General features: G+C 41.1%; 1 protein-coding gene across 6 annotated transcripts in view; it reads left to right on the top strand.

Moving 5' to 3' along the window:
* STXBP5L (syntaxin binding protein 5L) overlaps positions 1-18,662 on the top strand; it is a 434,978-nt gene that overhangs the window by 222,447 nt on the left and 193,869 nt on the right. For all 6 annotated transcript variants that reach the window (XM_050956804.1, XM_050956783.1, XM_050956794.1 and 3 more), the window contains one exon: positions 13,366-13,500. In XM_050956804.1, coding sequence (XP_050812761.1) covers positions 13,366-13,500 — 135 coding nt within the window. The remainder of the gene's footprint in view (positions 1-13,365; positions 13,501-18,662) is intronic.

Raw genomic sequence — 18,662 nt, 5'->3', positions numbered from 1 at the left:
ACCAACTCTAATCCTGGCTACACTTCTGCACTGGTAGAAAGAGAAGAAAAGCTTTACGCAGTTGGATACACATGAGACAGTTCAACCTAGTCCTCTCACTTGTGGCCCTACACAGAGGGAACTAATAGAACAACATGTACAATTAGATTTACAATAGGAACTGAACTCACATATGCAACTACTAATTGTTTGAGAGTGATTGAGAGTAGGTGTGATGAAATGTAACACAAGAAGTGTAAATTCAATAAATGTACTTGGCAGATTTATGAAATATGGTTATGTATAGAGCTTGACACTTCATACAGCAGGAAGTGAGTTTTCCTGGAAATTCCTGGCCAAAGACCTGGCACCAATGCAGTTAGTACAATGAGACAGACAAGGATACATGAATGCACCCTTTGCAATGCAGCAGACAAAAGTATAACACGATCTAATGGCTGGAAGTTAAAGGTAGGTAAACAGACTCAAAATAAGATGTACATTTTTAACAAGTGAGCGTGATTAACCTTTGGAACAATTTACTAAGGATTGTGGTGGATTCTCCATCACTAGCAATTTTGAAATCAAGGTTGGATATTTTTCTAAAATATATGCTGTAGTGCACAGGAATTAACTCAAGGAAGTCCTATGGCCTGTGTTATACATGAGGTCAGACTAGATGATCACAATGGGTCCTTGTGGCCTTGGAATCTATTAATCAAATAGCAGTGAATATAATGTGCAGTTAACAACTGGTGAATGGTTGGTGTTACAGTGGCATAAAATGGAGACGAGGAATTAGTTCATGAATGTATCAAGTATGTACAATAATGTGCAGTACTGTACAAGGCCTGAGGCTCTAGCAAAGAAATGTGAAGCCGTTTCTCCCCATGGTACTGCACTGGAGTAGTGAGTGTTACTACCCCAACAGCTCCTACATTCCACCCACAGGGAGCCTGAATGTTTAGTCTTTATGTGTGTGAAATGGGTTTCATTCTCTCTGTTTAAGCTGCTTCCTTCCACGAACCACCATGTCCCTAAGATAGTCAAAGCACTCCTGTTTATAAAGTTCAGGTCATTCACTCAGGAAACAGAAACAATACCATATGGCGTAGGTGACTAGTTTCAAAGTGTGAATAGTAAATGTTTGCAGTGGCAGTTCATGAACAATTAATGGGCTAAATTTATTTGCACAGCTGATTCATTGAACAAATATAAACAGTGAGCAAATTCCTACAAAACGCTCTCAATTCATGGATGATTCATGACAGAAAAATAGAGCTAAATTCAAAGAATAATTTGTTCATTACATGTTCTTCACCAAGTTATAGCCCTGGTATAACCTTTACTTCTAGACTTCTCACAATAAAAGGGAGATTTTGAGTCTGCATTATCCTCCGTATGAAAATTTGGAGGAATGCTAAAGTTTCAGAAAAAAATGTCTTCAGAACACTATTGTCTTTAACTCTCCCTTCTGTGTTCAATAGCCCCAGTCTCCTCTTCTTGGCTCCGCTGTACTCCTAGGGCTTTTGCTATCCTCTCAGCAGTGTTAATTATGTATTGCAGTAGCCTGTGTCCAAGTCTGCTGAAGTTCTTCCACCCTCAGATATAAGCACTCAAAAAGAAACAAACAAAAGAAAAGCCATTAACTTTAATTAAAAAAAATCAGTGTTCACTCACAGTGAAAGAGGAAAATATCACATTAATAATAAACATTTTTTTCACAATTTAAATGAAAATCAATTCACACTGTATTCCTACTCAAACACAGCTGAAGAAAAATGGTCAGTCTCTAGAACAAGTTCTGTTCATTTGCACTCTGCCAAGTTAACTAGTAATTCTGATTCAGACATTTGATTTTTATGTATAGGAATCTGAGTTTACAGATAACTGCAAAAAACAACCAACCTCCCCCAAACTTTCAAGGTATAGAATCCTTTCTTAATTCCATTCCAAATTCTGGCATGCATACGTTGCTCATGAACTTTAATTTGTTCCTCTGGTCCTGTAGTTACTGATTGTACTTTTATAGTGGACAGCTGCAAGCAATTCAGGGATGGCTCTATGTTTTTTGCTGCTCCAAACACGTCAGTCAGGCGGCCTTTGGCGGCATGCCTGCGGGCGGTTTATTGGTCATGCGGATTCGGCAGCATTTCTGCAGGTGATCTGCCGGTCCGGCACCTTCGTCGTACCTGCTGCTGAATTGCAGGCATGCCGCCGAAGGCTGCCTGACTGCCACCCTCACAGTGACCTTGCTGCACAGGTGCTTGGAGCTGCCCCTGAAGCCATTCCATATTTAAGGTTATAGTAAACAACCTTCATTATAAACTGGAAATTCGATCCCTTTCAGGAATTGTCCTTTCTGATTCCAGATTCTAAGGTGGGGGAGACAGGAGATTTATATATTTTTTTTATTCAAATTTGATCTGAATTGGTTTTGCCAATTCAGAGATACAGGAATTTGAATAATTCCTATTTTAGAAAATTCTGAAATGTTTTCCTCGGCTTGTATCTCAAAAGTGGTAAGACTTGGAAACGAAAATTTGCTTTGTTGTGAAGATATTGCACAAGTGTCTCCCCTCTTGACCTGTTTTTGGAGATCTGCTTTTCTGAACACAGACATGAACAACTGGCATAAATCCCTACTTGAAATATATAAATATCCAGCTGATCAACATTCTGCATTTTACTGCAGATAATCATTCATTTAAGCTGCTTTAAAGTGAAGTTGAAATGAGCCTCTGTATAAACGGAAATGTGAAATTACATTTGCTGCCTTTCAGTCACTCCAGATCAAATTTACTGAGTTTACAGAGTAAACGATGTTTTCCTAACTGCCAGCCAGAGTCATGCTGAATTCCTTCCTTCTCATATGTCATTACCCCAATTAAAGATCCCAAAGGTCAAATTAGGCCCATAGTGATACCTGTGCATCTCTCATTTGCACAGCTATAACTGATGAAAATTTGGTAAGCAACGGTGTGGATGATGCACAGTGGCATGCGGGTTCTGTTGGATTAGCAGGAGTAAAAGGCACTAAAAAGAAAATAATTACTAAGGTCAGAAGATCCGACAATTATATACCCGGGGAGCAGATCTGCACTGCTGATTTTTATTAAAGAAATTTAGTCCTTTTTTTTACAACCATCAGACAATTGGTGCACTTTATTATAACACTGCTTTTTCTCCCCCAGCCTAGCAGAGTACTCTGACCATCCTGGACAACCAGGTCTTTCTCCCTTCACATTTCCTTTTACCAAACCTCTGAGGCGAACAGAGATAACTAAGTCAAATGCTTAATACAGTTACAGCTCCTTTCCTGTGCCACAGACCGTGCAAGCTGGTTGGAGTCATCCTCTTCCTTCATGTCTGTCCTAATTGCGCTCTAGCACCAAGATAGAAGATACCGTTGTCCCAAGTGGATTGGCAGTATTTAGAGCCTTGCATGTTTGTTTCCATTAAAAGGAGAAACTAACTATATGAGTCAGGTATTTCTTTGGTGCAATCTTATTTGCAATCTGAAGATAGAATGTGCAGAAAGTCCTGTTTCCCCCGGTGTAGTAGGAACACACAATAATAGGCAGTTTCCTTGCTCAGATATCCCAAGCATGCCTCTCCAGTGAGTTCTGTGCCCAAAGAGCGCTGGTCTCTCTGCTCCCACTCAGACTCCCAGTCACAACTGCATCTCTCACTGTCAGCTGGCTTTCTTCTCTAACACACACCGCTTGCTAAACAATCCTCTAGCCCTAGCATTTGCAACCAGTCCCAGGAAAGCCCCTCAGACAACACAATTTAGACTGTCTACACTATGCACTGTGCCGCTACAGGAGTGCCGCTGTAAGGTGCGCAGTGTATCCACTCATTGTCAGCAAGAGAGAGCTCTCTTGCCGACAAAATAAAATCACCCCCGGTGAAGTGCGGTAGCTTTGTCAGTGGGAAAGTATCTGCCGCCGATATAGTGCTGTCCACGCTGGCACTTTTCATCAGTGTAACTTTTATCAGTCTGAGGTGTGTTTTTTTTACATCCCTGACTTCCAAAATTTTACCAGTGGAAGTGCAGCGTGTAGACATAGAGTTTTGCTCTAGCTTTTCCATGTGTCTTGGGTGGTAGTTTCCTATTGTTTCCTGCTATCACTATATAAAGGGGCTTAACTGCTCAGTGAAGCTCAGTGGTTTGAGCATTGGCCTGCTAAACCCAGGGTTGTAAATTCAATCCTTGAGGGGGCCACTTAGGGATCTAGGGCAAAATCTGTACTTGGTCCTGCTAGTGAAGGCAGAGGGCTGGACTACATGACGTTTCGGGGTTCTGTGAGATAAATATATCTCATATATTATTATTTTTATTATTCCACTGAGCCTGAAAGAAGGTAGTTTAGCACAGCCATTGGCTTTAATCAGGTCTCTGATTGTCTATAGATCAAAGAGCCACTTGATGGCAGTTATTAACATCTTTCAGGGTAACAATACTAATCTGGATGTTTAGGGAAGTCTCTGATACTTCCCAGTGTTTTCTGTCTCTGACTACCACCCTTTTGCTTCATGTTGCTGTAAATTTCTCATCAAACAAGGATGGTTGGTTGTGGCTGGGACTCACTCTGAAACCACTCAGTGCTAATTTATCCTTTAATGGACTGCCCAAGCTACAACCTCCTCATTATCTGCTCATGGCCACAAACAACCTGTGTCTCATTCTTCTCATATTTCTGCTTCACATGGACTCTGCAATTTAAAAATTAATATCAGCTCCCCATTGAAACTCAAATAGCAAAAGCTTATTATACCAGCAAAACAGAGGGGCATCAAAAGAAATAAAAAAGCTCCCTCAGAACCTGCCTTACATTCACTTTTAAACCCAGTAACCACACTATCTAATCATGTAGTTAAAGTAGAGGACATGGACTTAGGAGATCTCTTTTTTGTTCCTATTTCTGACTCTGGCTGCAAATAGCCATTTTGGCACAATCTAGGTGGTCAAGTTTGAATTGAGCACCCAGGGGATTTTCAGAGCTGTTTTTTGAGCACACCTACACTCTCTGAATATCCAGTAGGACAAGCATTCCATATGGGTAGTTCAAAGGTAAGGGCTGAGATATCAGTTCCCAAACAGCATTTTCAGAAGTGCCCAAGGGATCCAAAAGATTTCTTCAATGTTAGCGATGTCAGAGGTAGTACAGGTGTTCAGTAGGTCCTCCCTGACTGCACATAATGTAAAGAGCCCACACAAATTTCTGAATCACAATTTGGCTTAATAATTTGTCTCTTTTCCAGTTATGTCCCAGGGCTGTGTCTGCTTTTTGGTGTGTTTTCCCCCCTCAGCTCCATTTCCCTTTCTGAGGTATTTAAATGTCTGTCACTGCTGGCTCCAAGGAGAGAGCTGTGCCGATAAAGCTAAAGACATAAGGTCTGTCTCCTGCTTCAGCTCCATTATCAAGTGTCTTATGAGAGCTGCAGCTTTCTTTGGGAGCAGAAAGCCATTTCCCCCTCACCACCCAGTTTGGGATGGGTCACCCCAGATCCCTTCCCCTGGATAGGAGTAGAGAGAGAGGAGCCAGAGTGCAAATTCTCTACTGATTGGAACTGTTCCTTCCATGCATAGGCACCGACTCCGTGGGTGCTCCAGAGCAGGAGCATCCAAGGAAAAAAATTAGTGGGTGCTTAGCACCCACTGGCAGCCAGCTTTCCGCTTCCCCCCAGTGTCTCCCGTCTGCTGGCGGCCCCACTGATCAACTCCTCTCCCTCCCTCCCAGCGCCTATTGCCCACTGCAGTTAGCTGTTTCATGGAGTGCAGGAGGCTTTGGGAGAAAGGGGGAGGAGTGGGGATAGGGCATGTTTATGTGGGGGGAAGGGTGGGGGGGAATATAGGGGGGTGGAGCCAGAAGCCAAAAGAAGGGAGGGGGAGTGGGGTGGGGCCCGGGGCAAAGTGGAGGGTTGAACACCCCCAGGGCCCGAAGGAAACCAGAGCCTATGCTTTCATGAGAGTCACACTGATTCTGGCCATGACGGCATGTTGTCCAGAGTTTCCATGGTTGGCCTATTTCAGAAAGAAAATGAAGTTCTGCAGTCCCAAGCAGAGCAAAGTTTCCTATCTAGTTGCAGTGCACATCAAAGAGGAGATAAACGTCAAGGCAGACTAGGGGCTTCTCTACACTAGCAATTTACAGCGCTGCAGCATTCTCGCTAAGGGTGTGAAAAAAAAACCCTGAGCACAGCAAGTTTCAGTGCTGTAAAGTGCCAGTGTAGACAGTGCACCAGGTGGAGGTGTTTTTTTTTAAATTTTCTTAGCATTGCCAGTATAGACTAGCCCTAGCTAAGCAGGCAGAAGTTTGGGTAAGCCATTACCTCCCATACCAGTTAGCTGTTTTACAGGTTAACCCCAGCACTGCTGTTTTATGCTGTGAGATGATTTTTGAGTGCTTGCTCAGTAGTGTACTGTTCCAGTCATGAAGCCATGGTAGTTATGATGTCAAGTGAGTCTGTGTATTTGGGCTTCATCTCACCTTCTGTGCTATTATCCCTTCACCTCGACTTGCCACCATCCTGTGGGTTTGCCCGCTTCTCAGCCCCCTTTTACTCCTCTTACCTCTGGGTATCCAAGCATGATTTCTATATTTAAGTTGTCAATTTGCATATGCCGATATTTACCTATTCCACCGAGCCCTGAGCATGTAGGAAATTTGCATGGGTGTATTTAAAATAGGGTCAAGCTCAGGTCTCTCAGACCTTTACGCTCAGCTCTTTTGGTGCTCCCCAGCCTGTGTGTGTATGTGGCACACACACCTGTGGCCATGTATAAACTGGAAAAATCAGTTGTGTTTTAAAATATTGTAGCTTACACATTTTAATTAACACAATTTTAACCAGGACTTTAATATAGACCAGGTAAGTTGTGTTTAAAAACATGTTGGATGGTGGCGCGTTACCATAAGGGAAGCCTAGGGTTAACCCATGGTCAGCTAACATGTTTTAAAACATGCTTCTTTTCCTAGTCTCGACATAGCCTGTGTTCAGGGAATTCTTTGGCTAACATTATGCTTAGTAACACCGAATCACAGAAGGTAAGTCATGGAGCATATACTGGATATGTCAGATGGAAATACCCTTTTTTTTTTTTCTTTTCTTTTATTTTCAACAGCACAATCATTACTTTTTCTGGTTCTGATCTTTTAAAGTGAGGCTTTGGGAAGTGATCCTAATCCTTTATCCTGTGGTTAGCAGAAAATATAAACAGCAGGATAAGCCTAAAGTATGCGATGACTTGATGGGAGAAAAGGTGTGTGAGGGAGTCACTCTGGCACTGTTTGCTGCCTGTGCTGGAGAACGTCTGAAAGAGTGGCTTGTCACTGAAATCTTTAAGTATCTTTGAACATCTTTAGGAGCGTATGGTATTGAAAAATAGTAGGGCTATCAAGTGATTACAAAAATTAATTGTGATTAATCGCACGATTAATTGCACTGTTAAACAATAATAGAATACCATTTATTTAAATATTTTTTGATATTTATTTTCTACATTTTCAAATATATTTCAATTATAACACAGTGTACAGTGTTCACTTTCTATTTATTTTTTATTATAAATATTTTGCACTGTAAAAAACAAAATAATAGTATTTTTCAGCTAACCTAATACAAGTACTTCAATGCAATCTCTTTATCATGAAAGTTGAACTTACACATGTAGAATTATGTACCAAAAAACCTGCATTCAAAATAAAACAATATAAAACTTCAGAGCCTATAAGTCCACTCAGTCCAATTTCTTGTTCAACCAATCACTCAGACAAACAAGTTTGTTTACATTTGCAGGAGATAATGCTGCCTGCTTTTTGTTTACAATTTCACCTGAATGTGAGAATAGGCGTTCTCATGGCACTATTGTAGCCAGCATTGTAAGATATTTACATGCCATATGCGCTAAAGATTCATATGTCCCTTCATGCTTCAACCACCATTCCAGAGGACGTGCGTCCATGCTGATGATGGGTTCTGCTCGATAACAATCCAAAGCAGTGCAGACCGATGCATGTTCATTTTCATCATCTGAATCAGATGCCACCAGCAGAAGGTTGATTTTTTTTTTTTGGTGGTTTGGGTTGTATAGTTTTCACATCAGAAGATTTTTTTTAAAACTTCTGAAAGCATGCTCCACAACTCATCCCTCTCAGATTTTGGAAGGCACTTCAGGTTCTTAAACCTTGGGTCAAGTGCTTTAACTATCTTTAGAAATCTCACATTGGTACCTTCTTTGTATTTTGTCAAATCTGCAGTGAAAGTGTTCTGAAAATGAACAACATGTGCTGAGTCATCATCCAAGACTACTATAACATGAAATATACGGCAGAATGCGGGTAAAATAGAGCTGGAGACATACAGTTCTCACCCAAGGAGTTCAGTCACAAATTTAATTAGCAAATTATTTTTTTAACGAGTGTCATTAGCATGGAAGTATGTCCTCTGGAATGGTGGCCAAAGCATGAAGGGGGGTACGAATGTTTAGTATATCTGGCACATAAATACCTTGCAATGCCAGCTGCAGAAGTCCCATGTGAATGCCGCTTCTCACTTTATGGTGACATTGTAAACAAGAAGTGGGCAGCATTATCTCTCCTAAATGTAAACAAACTTGTTTGTCTTAGTGATTGGCTGAACAAGAAGTAAGACTGAGTGGACTTGTAGGCTTTAAAGTTTTGTATTGTTTTGTTTTTGAGTGCAGTTATGTAAAAAAAACAAAACTACAATTGTAAGTTGCATTTTCACAAGAAAGGCATTGCAGTACCATACTTGTAGGAGGTAAATTGAAAAATACTGTATTTTGTTTATCATCCTTACAGTGCAAATATTTGTAATAAAAAATATAAAGTGAGCACTGTACACTTTGTATTCTGTGTTGTAATTGAAATCAATATTTTTAAAATGTAGAAAAACATCCAAAAATATTTAATTTCAATTGGTGTTCTATTGTTTAACAATGTGATTAGAACTGTGATTAATTTTTTTAATCACAATTAATTTTTGAGTTAATTGCGTGGATTAACTGCGATTAATTAACAGCCCTAGAGAATAGCAGTTGCATGGACTCCTCTGCAGTGAGCATTTGCCATGCTGCCTGGTTTGCATAGCTCCATGGACATAGCAGAGTCTGGCAGAGACATCCCTATACACAGGTTGGTCACAAGTATTCCATTCCCCTGTCCATACCATTTTAACACCCTATTCAGTTTTGGATGCCTTGAAACACTAGTAAAACATATTGCACTGGAATAAGAGGCACAGAAATTCCTTTCAAGATATCCCACATTCAATCCATGGGTTTTTACTGTCCTAATGATGCCCGTTGAGAATGGCATTCCATTTCAGCTGTTTGTACAACCTTTGGACCTGATCCAAGGAATGTGGAGCATGTGCTAAACACCTACAATTCCCATTGACTTTAGTGGGAATTGTCCGGACTCAGCAGATTCTCGGCAGCTCAAAAGATCAAGTTCTTTGCCAGTTCACTCATATAGCTAATGAAGCAGATTGTTATAGACAAAAGTGTTTCACATTTTCTTAAAATCATCATGATCCTATTTTCATTATCTCGAGCACTATTTTTTCTCTGTTGGCCTTGATTACTTGCACAGGCATCAAAATACATCTTCATTTGATTGTGAGATGTATGATTAATGGGAGGATACCTTTCTTTCACAAGCTGAAGCACAATATATAAGAATGTACTGTGTTTTATTGAAGAGTTTTGCCTTCCTCTGCAGCATGGGGCATGGGTCACTTGCTGGAGGATTCTCTGCACCTTGAAGTCTTTAAACCATGATTTGAGGACTTCAGTAGCTCGGACTTATAGGTTAGGGGTTTGATACAGGCGTCGGTGGGTGAGATTCTGTGGCCTGCGTTGTGCAGGAGGTCAGACTAGAAGATCATCATGGTCCCTTCTGACCTTAAAGTCTATGAGTCTATGAAAAACACAGTACATGCCAGTTACTAACCCTAACTAGTTTGAAGCTTTAATAAGAAAGTTTTAGGACAATTTACTACCACCTCAATCAAGTATAAAGCATAAGTAAAGCAGATAGAGCTGGATAGTGTAATGATCAGTTACTCAGTCCTGGGATGCAGGTAGGCTGTTTCTGTCATCATCAGTTCCATGCTGATCCAATCTGGTATAAGTCCTGTGCTGCTCCATACCCCCTTTGTTAAACACACATCCTTTATACCTTTTCTTGTAACATGATGAGGGTGCAGATTATTAAAACTACCTCATCTATAAACATTCTATTCTAAATATATTTTCATATACAGTAACCCAAAATCCTTGTAAATGATACATTTTTACTAATTCTGCTAAAACTCTAATTGGTATCTCCTTCGCTGTCTTTTTTTTTAAAGCTCTTACTATCCTCCTACTTACTCAATCCAGCTGTCGTTTCATTGCTTTCATGTATTTCATTGTTATTTACGTTTGTCTTATTCTATCTTACCTTCTTATTGTAGTCTTGGAATTAGTTGGGGATTGGTCCTGCTTTGAACAAGGGGTTGGACTAGATGACCTCCTGAGATCCCTTCCAGCCCTGATATTCTATGATTTTATGATTCTACTGGTTGGCTAGCTCCTAGTCAGTGTTCATCGTTCATCGTCCCTAGTCTGTTTTACTAGGCGGGTCTACATCTGGCTAGAAAATCACATATTTGTCTGGTTTGCTTTGCCCTGTTATCTACACAGAGCAAGAATCCAGTGTATATAAGACACAAACCAACTTTTTGATTTTTTTACAACCTTTGAAAGCTGTGTCAACAAGGCACATTCAGAAAGCAAAAAAGTTCCCTTTTGCATTGTCTTATAACACTGTTAAACAGATATCTACTTCTCTAATGTTATTTAATATAGTTTTTATAACACAGTTCATTATACCTATTTTTACAAGCTCATTGCATAACGATAATGTTTTGCTGAAATGAAATTTCTTCATTATGAACCTGAGGTTTGTTTCTAATGTGTAAGCCTTGAATTGAAGTGAATATATTTCATAACATTTACAACTGCAAATATAACACTATAAAGTGAGTTTTCATTTTATTTTTATAACCAAAAAAAGTAATATACTTCAGGCAATTGGATTGCACTAGATAGGACAGTTCATTATAATGTTAAAAGCGCTTTGCTTGTTGTGTAGAAGCCTAACAATGCATTCACATTATATATTTTAGTTCATTTTGGAGCTCCAGTCCCTATGTGGAGAACCCTGTATCTCAGGTTGTTTTGATTCTTTATTGACTCAGTGTATCAGTGCTGTGGTGGTTCAGCATGTCTTCTCCTTGGTAAACCATTAATGTAGAGCAGTGATGTTCAACCTTTTTTCATTTGCAGACCCCTAAAAAAATTTTAACGGAAGTGCAGACCCCTTTGGAAATCTTAGACATAGTCTGCAGACTCCCAGGGCTCCACGGGCCAGAGGTTGAAAGTCACTGGTGTAGAGGAAGAAAGGAAGTTTGGTGCCTTTGAAAAATGTATCAAATGTAGCGGTCTAATGTCTGATGGACACTCGTGAGTCTTGTAAAGGACCGTAGTTGGCTAAGTGACCCTAAGGAACTTAAGTGGATATGTATCAACATAGACACAAGAGTAATGGGGTGGGCTCCTTTGTTTTGTTGATATAAATGCTTCTGTTAGCTGTCAGACTACCCGATTTCTGACTTAGATGTCTGCAGTGGGCACTTTTCTTTGCAGATGCTAAACTGGGTTTGCAAAATTGGAAGCTATTATGTCCCTGAAGCCCTGCTCCCACAGAAGTTAATGGGATCTTTGCCATTGACATAATTGAGTCTGTAAGGGTAAAATTTGTCCCTGTGCAGGGGGCTGGAATAGGGTCTATGTCCCGCTCGAATCATCAAAATAAGACTGAAATGATGCATAGACCTTATCCTGACCCTTTGATCATGGATGGACACCCTGACTGAGGATTTCAGGGTTGCATTACTTAGCTGCCTTAAACCTGGAGTAATATAAAAGGAAGAAGTACAATTATTCATTTGAGTATATTGTGCGTAAAATGTTTTGATCATATGATTATATAGTTTTAAAACTGCAGAGTCATTCAAAGTACTGTGCGGAGTCAGGAGAAAAAGAATATGGCTTGCTAAGTGTTCTTCATAACTGCAGATAAATAAGTGAAATTAGTTTCCAAGTGAAACACTTCCTTTAGTTTAGGAGGTTCTGAATATTTTTAGCCACAAAGGACTTGGGTAGCCTTACCATATTTGACGAGGTAAGATTGCTGGAAGGAAACTATCATTCTTTTATAAAGCAGGGCAAAAAGATTGATACTTCATAATAACATAAACTTGAAATATGTATATTCTTAAATAGTGTATGTCATTTAAAAAAATAACTCAGGATAAAAATACAAGTTGGAGTTGATGGCTAAATTAGTATCTCAAAGCTAGAAATATTTGCTTTTGGAATCAAATGAATGACAAATATAATAAAGTATTGCATACCAGGCAAAGTGTGTGCTTTTAATAAAGACAAACCTCCTGAGTGCAAGAATATACTGTTGGATCAGATAGAGTTTCAGTCTATGTAGGCAGTATAGATGTAATTAGATTTGAGCTGCAAATAGTCTACATATCTCATGTGGATTCTCTTTTTAATGTAATGTAAATATTGTAATGTCAAAAAAATCGACTCTATTCATTCATCATCTTTATGAAAATTGTTGTATCTTATCACGAGAGACCATCATGAGATTTTCCCTAAGTGATATAGCACTGGGCTATGACATGGATGTGGGAGTGAGTTTAAATCATATCTCTGCTTGACTGCACTTGGTAATGCTTTATCAGCTCCATACGCTCTGGACTGATTAAGAGCTAATAAAGTGAACACTTCTTTCTGTGAATAGTAATGTTACATTTCCTTTGTACAAAACATTAAACATGCTCATGTCTCATTAATGCCTGTGTACTGAACTGGAAAAATAGCTTTTTGTAAAGAAGAAAATCAGAATCTCCAGCTCAATGGTTCAGACTTTTTCATCGTGTGGCCCACATATTCATAAAGAGATTATCTTGTGTCTACCCCCTCCCCTTCTGAATTGCATTAGGCGCATTAAGATGATGCCTCTTTCCTGACCCTATTAGAGGTAGGTAGAATGGCTCCTCCTCCTTATTCCCAGCTTCTTCACTAGGAAGAGTTTGGACACCTGTAGAATCAGCTGGAAAAAAGGAGGAGCCAGCACCGTGGGCTGTGCCAGCTCCACAGATCACATATTGGGAACTGTGCCCAAGCTACTTTGCCCTTAGGAAAACAGAAGGGACAACTATTTCAAAAGAAAACTTGTTGGAAATATGATTGTTGGTACAACTTTAAGTGAGATACTTTCTCCCTTACAGGATTACTTACTGCCATCTACCTTTCCAAAGTAAATGGCTCTACGTTGGAACAGAGAGGGGAAATACACATATTGTAAATATTGAGTCCTTCATTCTTTCTGGATACGTTATCATGTGGAACAAGGCAATAGAACTGTAAGTGTGAACTTACGACTTTTACATTGCTGGCAGTTCTTTTCAGATTCTTTGCTGAGATAATTACGTGGATATAACCAATCACTAGAATTATTTTGTAGTCTCCTGTTTTAAGGAACATTTTTGCTGCAGTACTGATTGTGATTCATCACAAGAATTTTTCAAGGAAATTCAGTTTCTAGGTATATTATACTGATAGCATGTAATCTTTTAAAAAGAGATATTTGTTTGGGACCCTGTGTCATTAACTGAATAAATATATTTGCTTGAAATACTAAATAAAATACAGACAGTCATAGATCCCACAAACTCAGTGAACATCCTCTGGATCCAACTTTTTCATTGAACATACAGGTTGGCAAAATTTGATCACCAGATCCTCTAGACCAGTGGTTTTCAACTTTTCTTCATTTGCAGATCCCTAAAAAATTTCAAATGGAGGTGTGGGCCCCTTTGGAAATCTTTGACATAGCTTGCAGACCCCAACTGGTCTGTGGACCTCAAATTGAAAACCACAGCTCTAGATTAATGCCACAGCCTGAAAAGATTAATGGAGCTTATTGGACTACACAGCTTGCTGGAGAATTTTTTCCCCCTGGTCCAAGTTGTAGGGGAGGTCACAGCCAGAATGTATTGTCTATGACCATGAATGCTATGGCTTCTAAATGCCATCCCCTTCAGAGGTTACCTCAGTTTACCTATGAAGTTTGTGAAATGGAGAAAGGGTGTGATGCATTCTTGGGGTGACCTGGACTGTGGGGTCACTTTGTTACCGTCCCTGTCTCCAGTGAGACAGTTGGTGTACCCCAATCCCCAAACTCCTTTGAAGCATTCCCCAGTGATATCAAGCTCCTGTCACTGGCTACTCACAGAAATACCAGGTTTGCTATCCCCAAAGGAGAGTGTACACTAGCTTGTTTTATTCAACTGAGGATCACTTCCTATATAACATCACAGCACATTTATAGTGAAAACAATCAAAAGATTATTATCAAACGCTAAGATTTAAGAGATAGTGAGTAAGAATAATAATGAAACACAGAAAAGTTACATATAAAGCAACATTTTAACACACTTCCCAGAATCTACACTAAACAGGTTAAACCCTTGTCTAAAGTAGTTTCTCTCATCTCCCAGCATCTTCAGCCAACATGGCTGGCATCCCTCTTTTATGAATGTTAAAGCACTACCTTGATGAAAGATGACGAGGGGTCCTTTTGCCTTCTCCTTGTATCCCCTAACATTCATTATTTTGTCTTCAGTGGTCAGGATGACCACCTGGGTCTTATTCCCCAGTGTGCTGACTTTATTTCCTCATGTTGACTTTGTATGCAAACGTATGCATTGTCTTGTTTTATAATGCTTAATGTAATGTGAACCAATGTAGGCAGGTGAACGTACAGCCGTTATCTAGTAGAAACCTGTTTGTCAACCCTGCCTTGGAGGCGCGCTGCACCAGCCCACCACTGCCACCTTTGCAGTCTGAGAGCAGGGGCACCAGAAACTCCCTAGAAGTGGAAGGGGCCCACCAGTGCTCGGACCAGGGCCCAGCCCCGCCTCTTTCCTGAGGCCCTGCCTGCTGCTCACTCCTTTTCCCCCTTCCTCCCATCACTTGCCCTTAAGGCAGGAAAAAAGTGAGAGGCAGAAGCTGTAATCTCTAGAAGACTCTTTCTCCATTGGTGGTGGGTACTACAGGTTCTGCCTCTCACTAGCTGGTCCAGCTGTGGGACTCCTCCTCCTGTTATGCTGATGCTGGAGCAACTCAGCTTTATATCTGTAGGGGCGCCAGAACAGGTGGGAGAGGAGTCAGGAAACCACCCTCCCACTTTTTACCAGCCCTGAGTGGTGGAGAGGAGCGAATGGTGGGTGGGGCTTTGGGGGAAGAGGTGGAGAGGGGGCGGGGGCTTATGGTTGGAAGCACGGGCAGGGCCATGGGAGGAAGTGAGGAGTGGGGAAGCAGGGCGATGATCCAGGCACTGGTGGACAGTGTTCCCTTTAATTTTTACGTCCATGTGCTGAATTAATTTTGTTATTTGCACCAATGTGGAGGTGTGTGGCACATCACCTTCATATTGGTGCACATAACAAAATTCATGTGGGGAGGGTGGGGCCAAGGGATTCGGAGTGTGGGAGGGAGCTCAGGGCTGGGGCAAGGGGTTGGCGTGGGGGGATGAGGGCTCTAACTGGGGGTATGGGCTCTAGGATGGGCCTGGGGATGAGGGGTTTAGTGTGCAGGAGGGGGCTCATGGCTGGGGCAGAGGGTTGGGGTACAGGAGTGTGTGGGCTCTGGGGTGGGGCCAGGGATGAGGGGTTTGGGATGCAAACTGCCCCAGACTGCGGTGGGGAGAGATGACTCCCCCCAGTCCTCGCTTGCCGCAGCAGCTCAGGGCTGGGGGAGAGGTGCCTCCCCCAGCCGCGGCTGCTCTGGCGGGGCTGGGCTGGGCTGAGGGAGGGGCTCTTCTCCAGCTGAGGCAGGTCTGCGCTGGGGCTAGTGGTCAGAGATGCTTCTCCCCACCACTTCAGGTCCAACCTGGGGCCGACGAGGAGGGGCACCTCTCCCTGCCGCAGCCCTGAGTCCCTGCATGGGACTTAATAGGCAGCTGTGCAGCTTAGCGGGAACTTAGCCAGTAGCCCCCTGCTTCTAAGGAGTTTCTGGCACTCCTGGGCGTACCTTCCCCAGACAAAAGACTCAGGCACTGCCTATGGGATGGGGCAGATCTTTCACGTTTCTCATAGATTCATAGACTTTAAGGCCAGAAGGGACCATCATGATCATCTAGTCTGACTCGTTTAAACCTGCAAGTGACCCGTGCCTCAAGCTGCAGAGAAGGGCAAAAAGCCCCAACGGTCTCTGACAATGTGATCTGGGGGGAAATTCCTTCCTGACCCCATATATGTTGGTCAGTTGTATCATGAGCATCTCAGCAAGACCCACCACCATCCAGAAACCTGGGAAAGAATTCTGTGTAGTAACTCAGAGCCTCCCCATCTAGTGTCCCATCACCAGCTGTTGGGGATATTTGCTGCTAGCAGTCACACGTGGGCTACATGCCATTGTAGGCAGTGTCATCATACCAGCCACTCCATAAATGTATCAAGCTCAGTCTTGAAGTCAGTTAGGTTTTTTGCCCCCACTGCTCCCTTTGGAAGGCTGTTCCAGAACTTCACGCCTCTGATGGTTAGAAACCTTCATCTAATTTCAAGCCTAAATTTATAGATGACCAGTTTATATCCATTTGTTCTTGTGTCAGCATTGGCACTTAACTTAACTCTTTCCCTCCCTGATATTTATCTCTCTGCTGTATTTATAGAGAACAATCGTTTCTCCCCTCAGCCTTGGTTTGGTGAGGCTAAACTAGCTAAGTTCTTTGAGTCTCCTCTTGCAAGGTAGGTTTGTCATTCCTCAGATCATCCTAGTAGCCCTTCTCTGTACCTCTTCCAGTTTGAATTAATCTTTCTTAAACATTGGAGACAGAACTGCACACGGTATTCCAGATGATGTCTCACCTGTGCCCTGTATAAAAGTAATAACACTTCCCTGTTCTACTGGAAATATCTCACCTGATGCATCCTAGGACTGCATTAGCCTTTGTGATGGCTCCATCACATAGTCATCCTGTGATCAATCAATATGCCCAGGTCTTTCTCCTTCGCCATCACTTCCAACTGTAAGTCCTCAGTCTATAGCAAAAATTCTTGTTGTTAGTTCCTAAGTGCATGACCTTGAAATTTACACTATAAAATTTCATTCCATTTCTATTATTCCAGTTTTCAAGATCATCCAGATCTTCTTGTATGATACTTAGGTCCTCCTCTGTATTGGCAATACCTCCCAACTTTGTGTCATCTGCAAATTTTATTAGCACAATCCCACTTTTTGTGCCAAGGTCATTAATAAAAATGTTAACTAAGATTGGTCCCAGGACTGATCCCCGAGGAACTCCACTAGCAGTCCCCCTCCACACTGACAGTTGACGTGTCAATATGGCTCACTGTAGTCTCCCCTTTAACCAGTTCCTTATCCACCTTTCAATTCTCATTAATCCCCATCTTCTCCAATTTAACTAATGGTTTCCCATGTGGAAGAGTATCAGATGCCTTCCTGAAATCCAGGGAAATTAGCTCTACTTCATAGCCCTTGTCTAAAAAATCAGTTATCTTCTGAAAGAAAGAGATCAGGTTGGTCTGGCACAATATACCTTTTGAAAAACCCTATTGTATTTTATCCCAATTACCATGTATTTCTATGTCCTTAATTATTTTCTCTTTCAAAATTTTGTCCCAAGACCTTACATACCATTAAAGTCAAATGAACAGGCCTGTAGTTTCCCAGATCACCTTTTTCGCCTTTCTTAAAAATAGGTACTATATTAGCAGTTTTCCAGTTATGGGGTACAACCCCCGAGTTTATAGCTTCATTAAAATCATTGATTTCATGCACAATCAGTTTGATGCTTCTCCTCAGGTAGAGCTGTGGGTAAGAAACCATATCTAATCCTTAATTGTACTTTCATACCAATAGGAAAGTCAGATTTTCTGAGTAAGGAATGCAGGATTGGTAATAATACTAGTGCCATAGCCTGATAAATATTTGCACGTTTCTAACATGAAATAATATATATAAACAGAAATGAAAGCAATGTTTCTGGGAACCTTAGAAAAAGAGGTGAGTGATTAGGAGCTGTTTTAGAGGAAAAAACAGCAAAATGCTCTTAGCAATTGAAAGATGGAGAAGGCTTCTGAAAATTTACTGGAGAGAAAATGAAATAGAAACTTTTTAGAATAAAGGAAGATTGGATAGATAATCTAGCTTCTGTCTTTGAGGGAAAAGAGACTGTTGAATAAGGGAATAAAATAATATATTTAAATAATAGCTTAATGACATGCTCACATGGTGACATGTAGAGTGCAATAGGACCTGAAATCGGCAGGGAAAATAAGTGTTACTTTACTATAACTGAGTGAGATGATTGCAGTCCAGATAGCAACAGCTGGGTCAACTTCTCAGCTTATCCTTATGCATTGACTGGGGTATGTGCATGTGCATGTATTTCAAATCTGGCAGAGTTAACTAATTAAAAAACCCAGGTCTCTTAATACTAGAATTAAAACATTGCTATGGATCATGGACTCATCTGCCCCCAGATTTTTAAACCATTTTG

This window comes from Gopherus flavomarginatus, chromosome 1, assembly GCF_025201925.1.
Source record: "Gopherus flavomarginatus isolate rGopFla2 chromosome 1, rGopFla2.mat.asm, whole genome shotgun sequence".
In the NCBI taxonomy this organism is placed as follows: domain Eukaryota; kingdom Metazoa; phylum Chordata; order Testudines; family Testudinidae; genus Gopherus; species Gopherus flavomarginatus.
The sequence above is the reverse complement of the archived record's forward strand: the minus strand, read 5'-3'. Positions and strand labels throughout refer to the sequence as shown.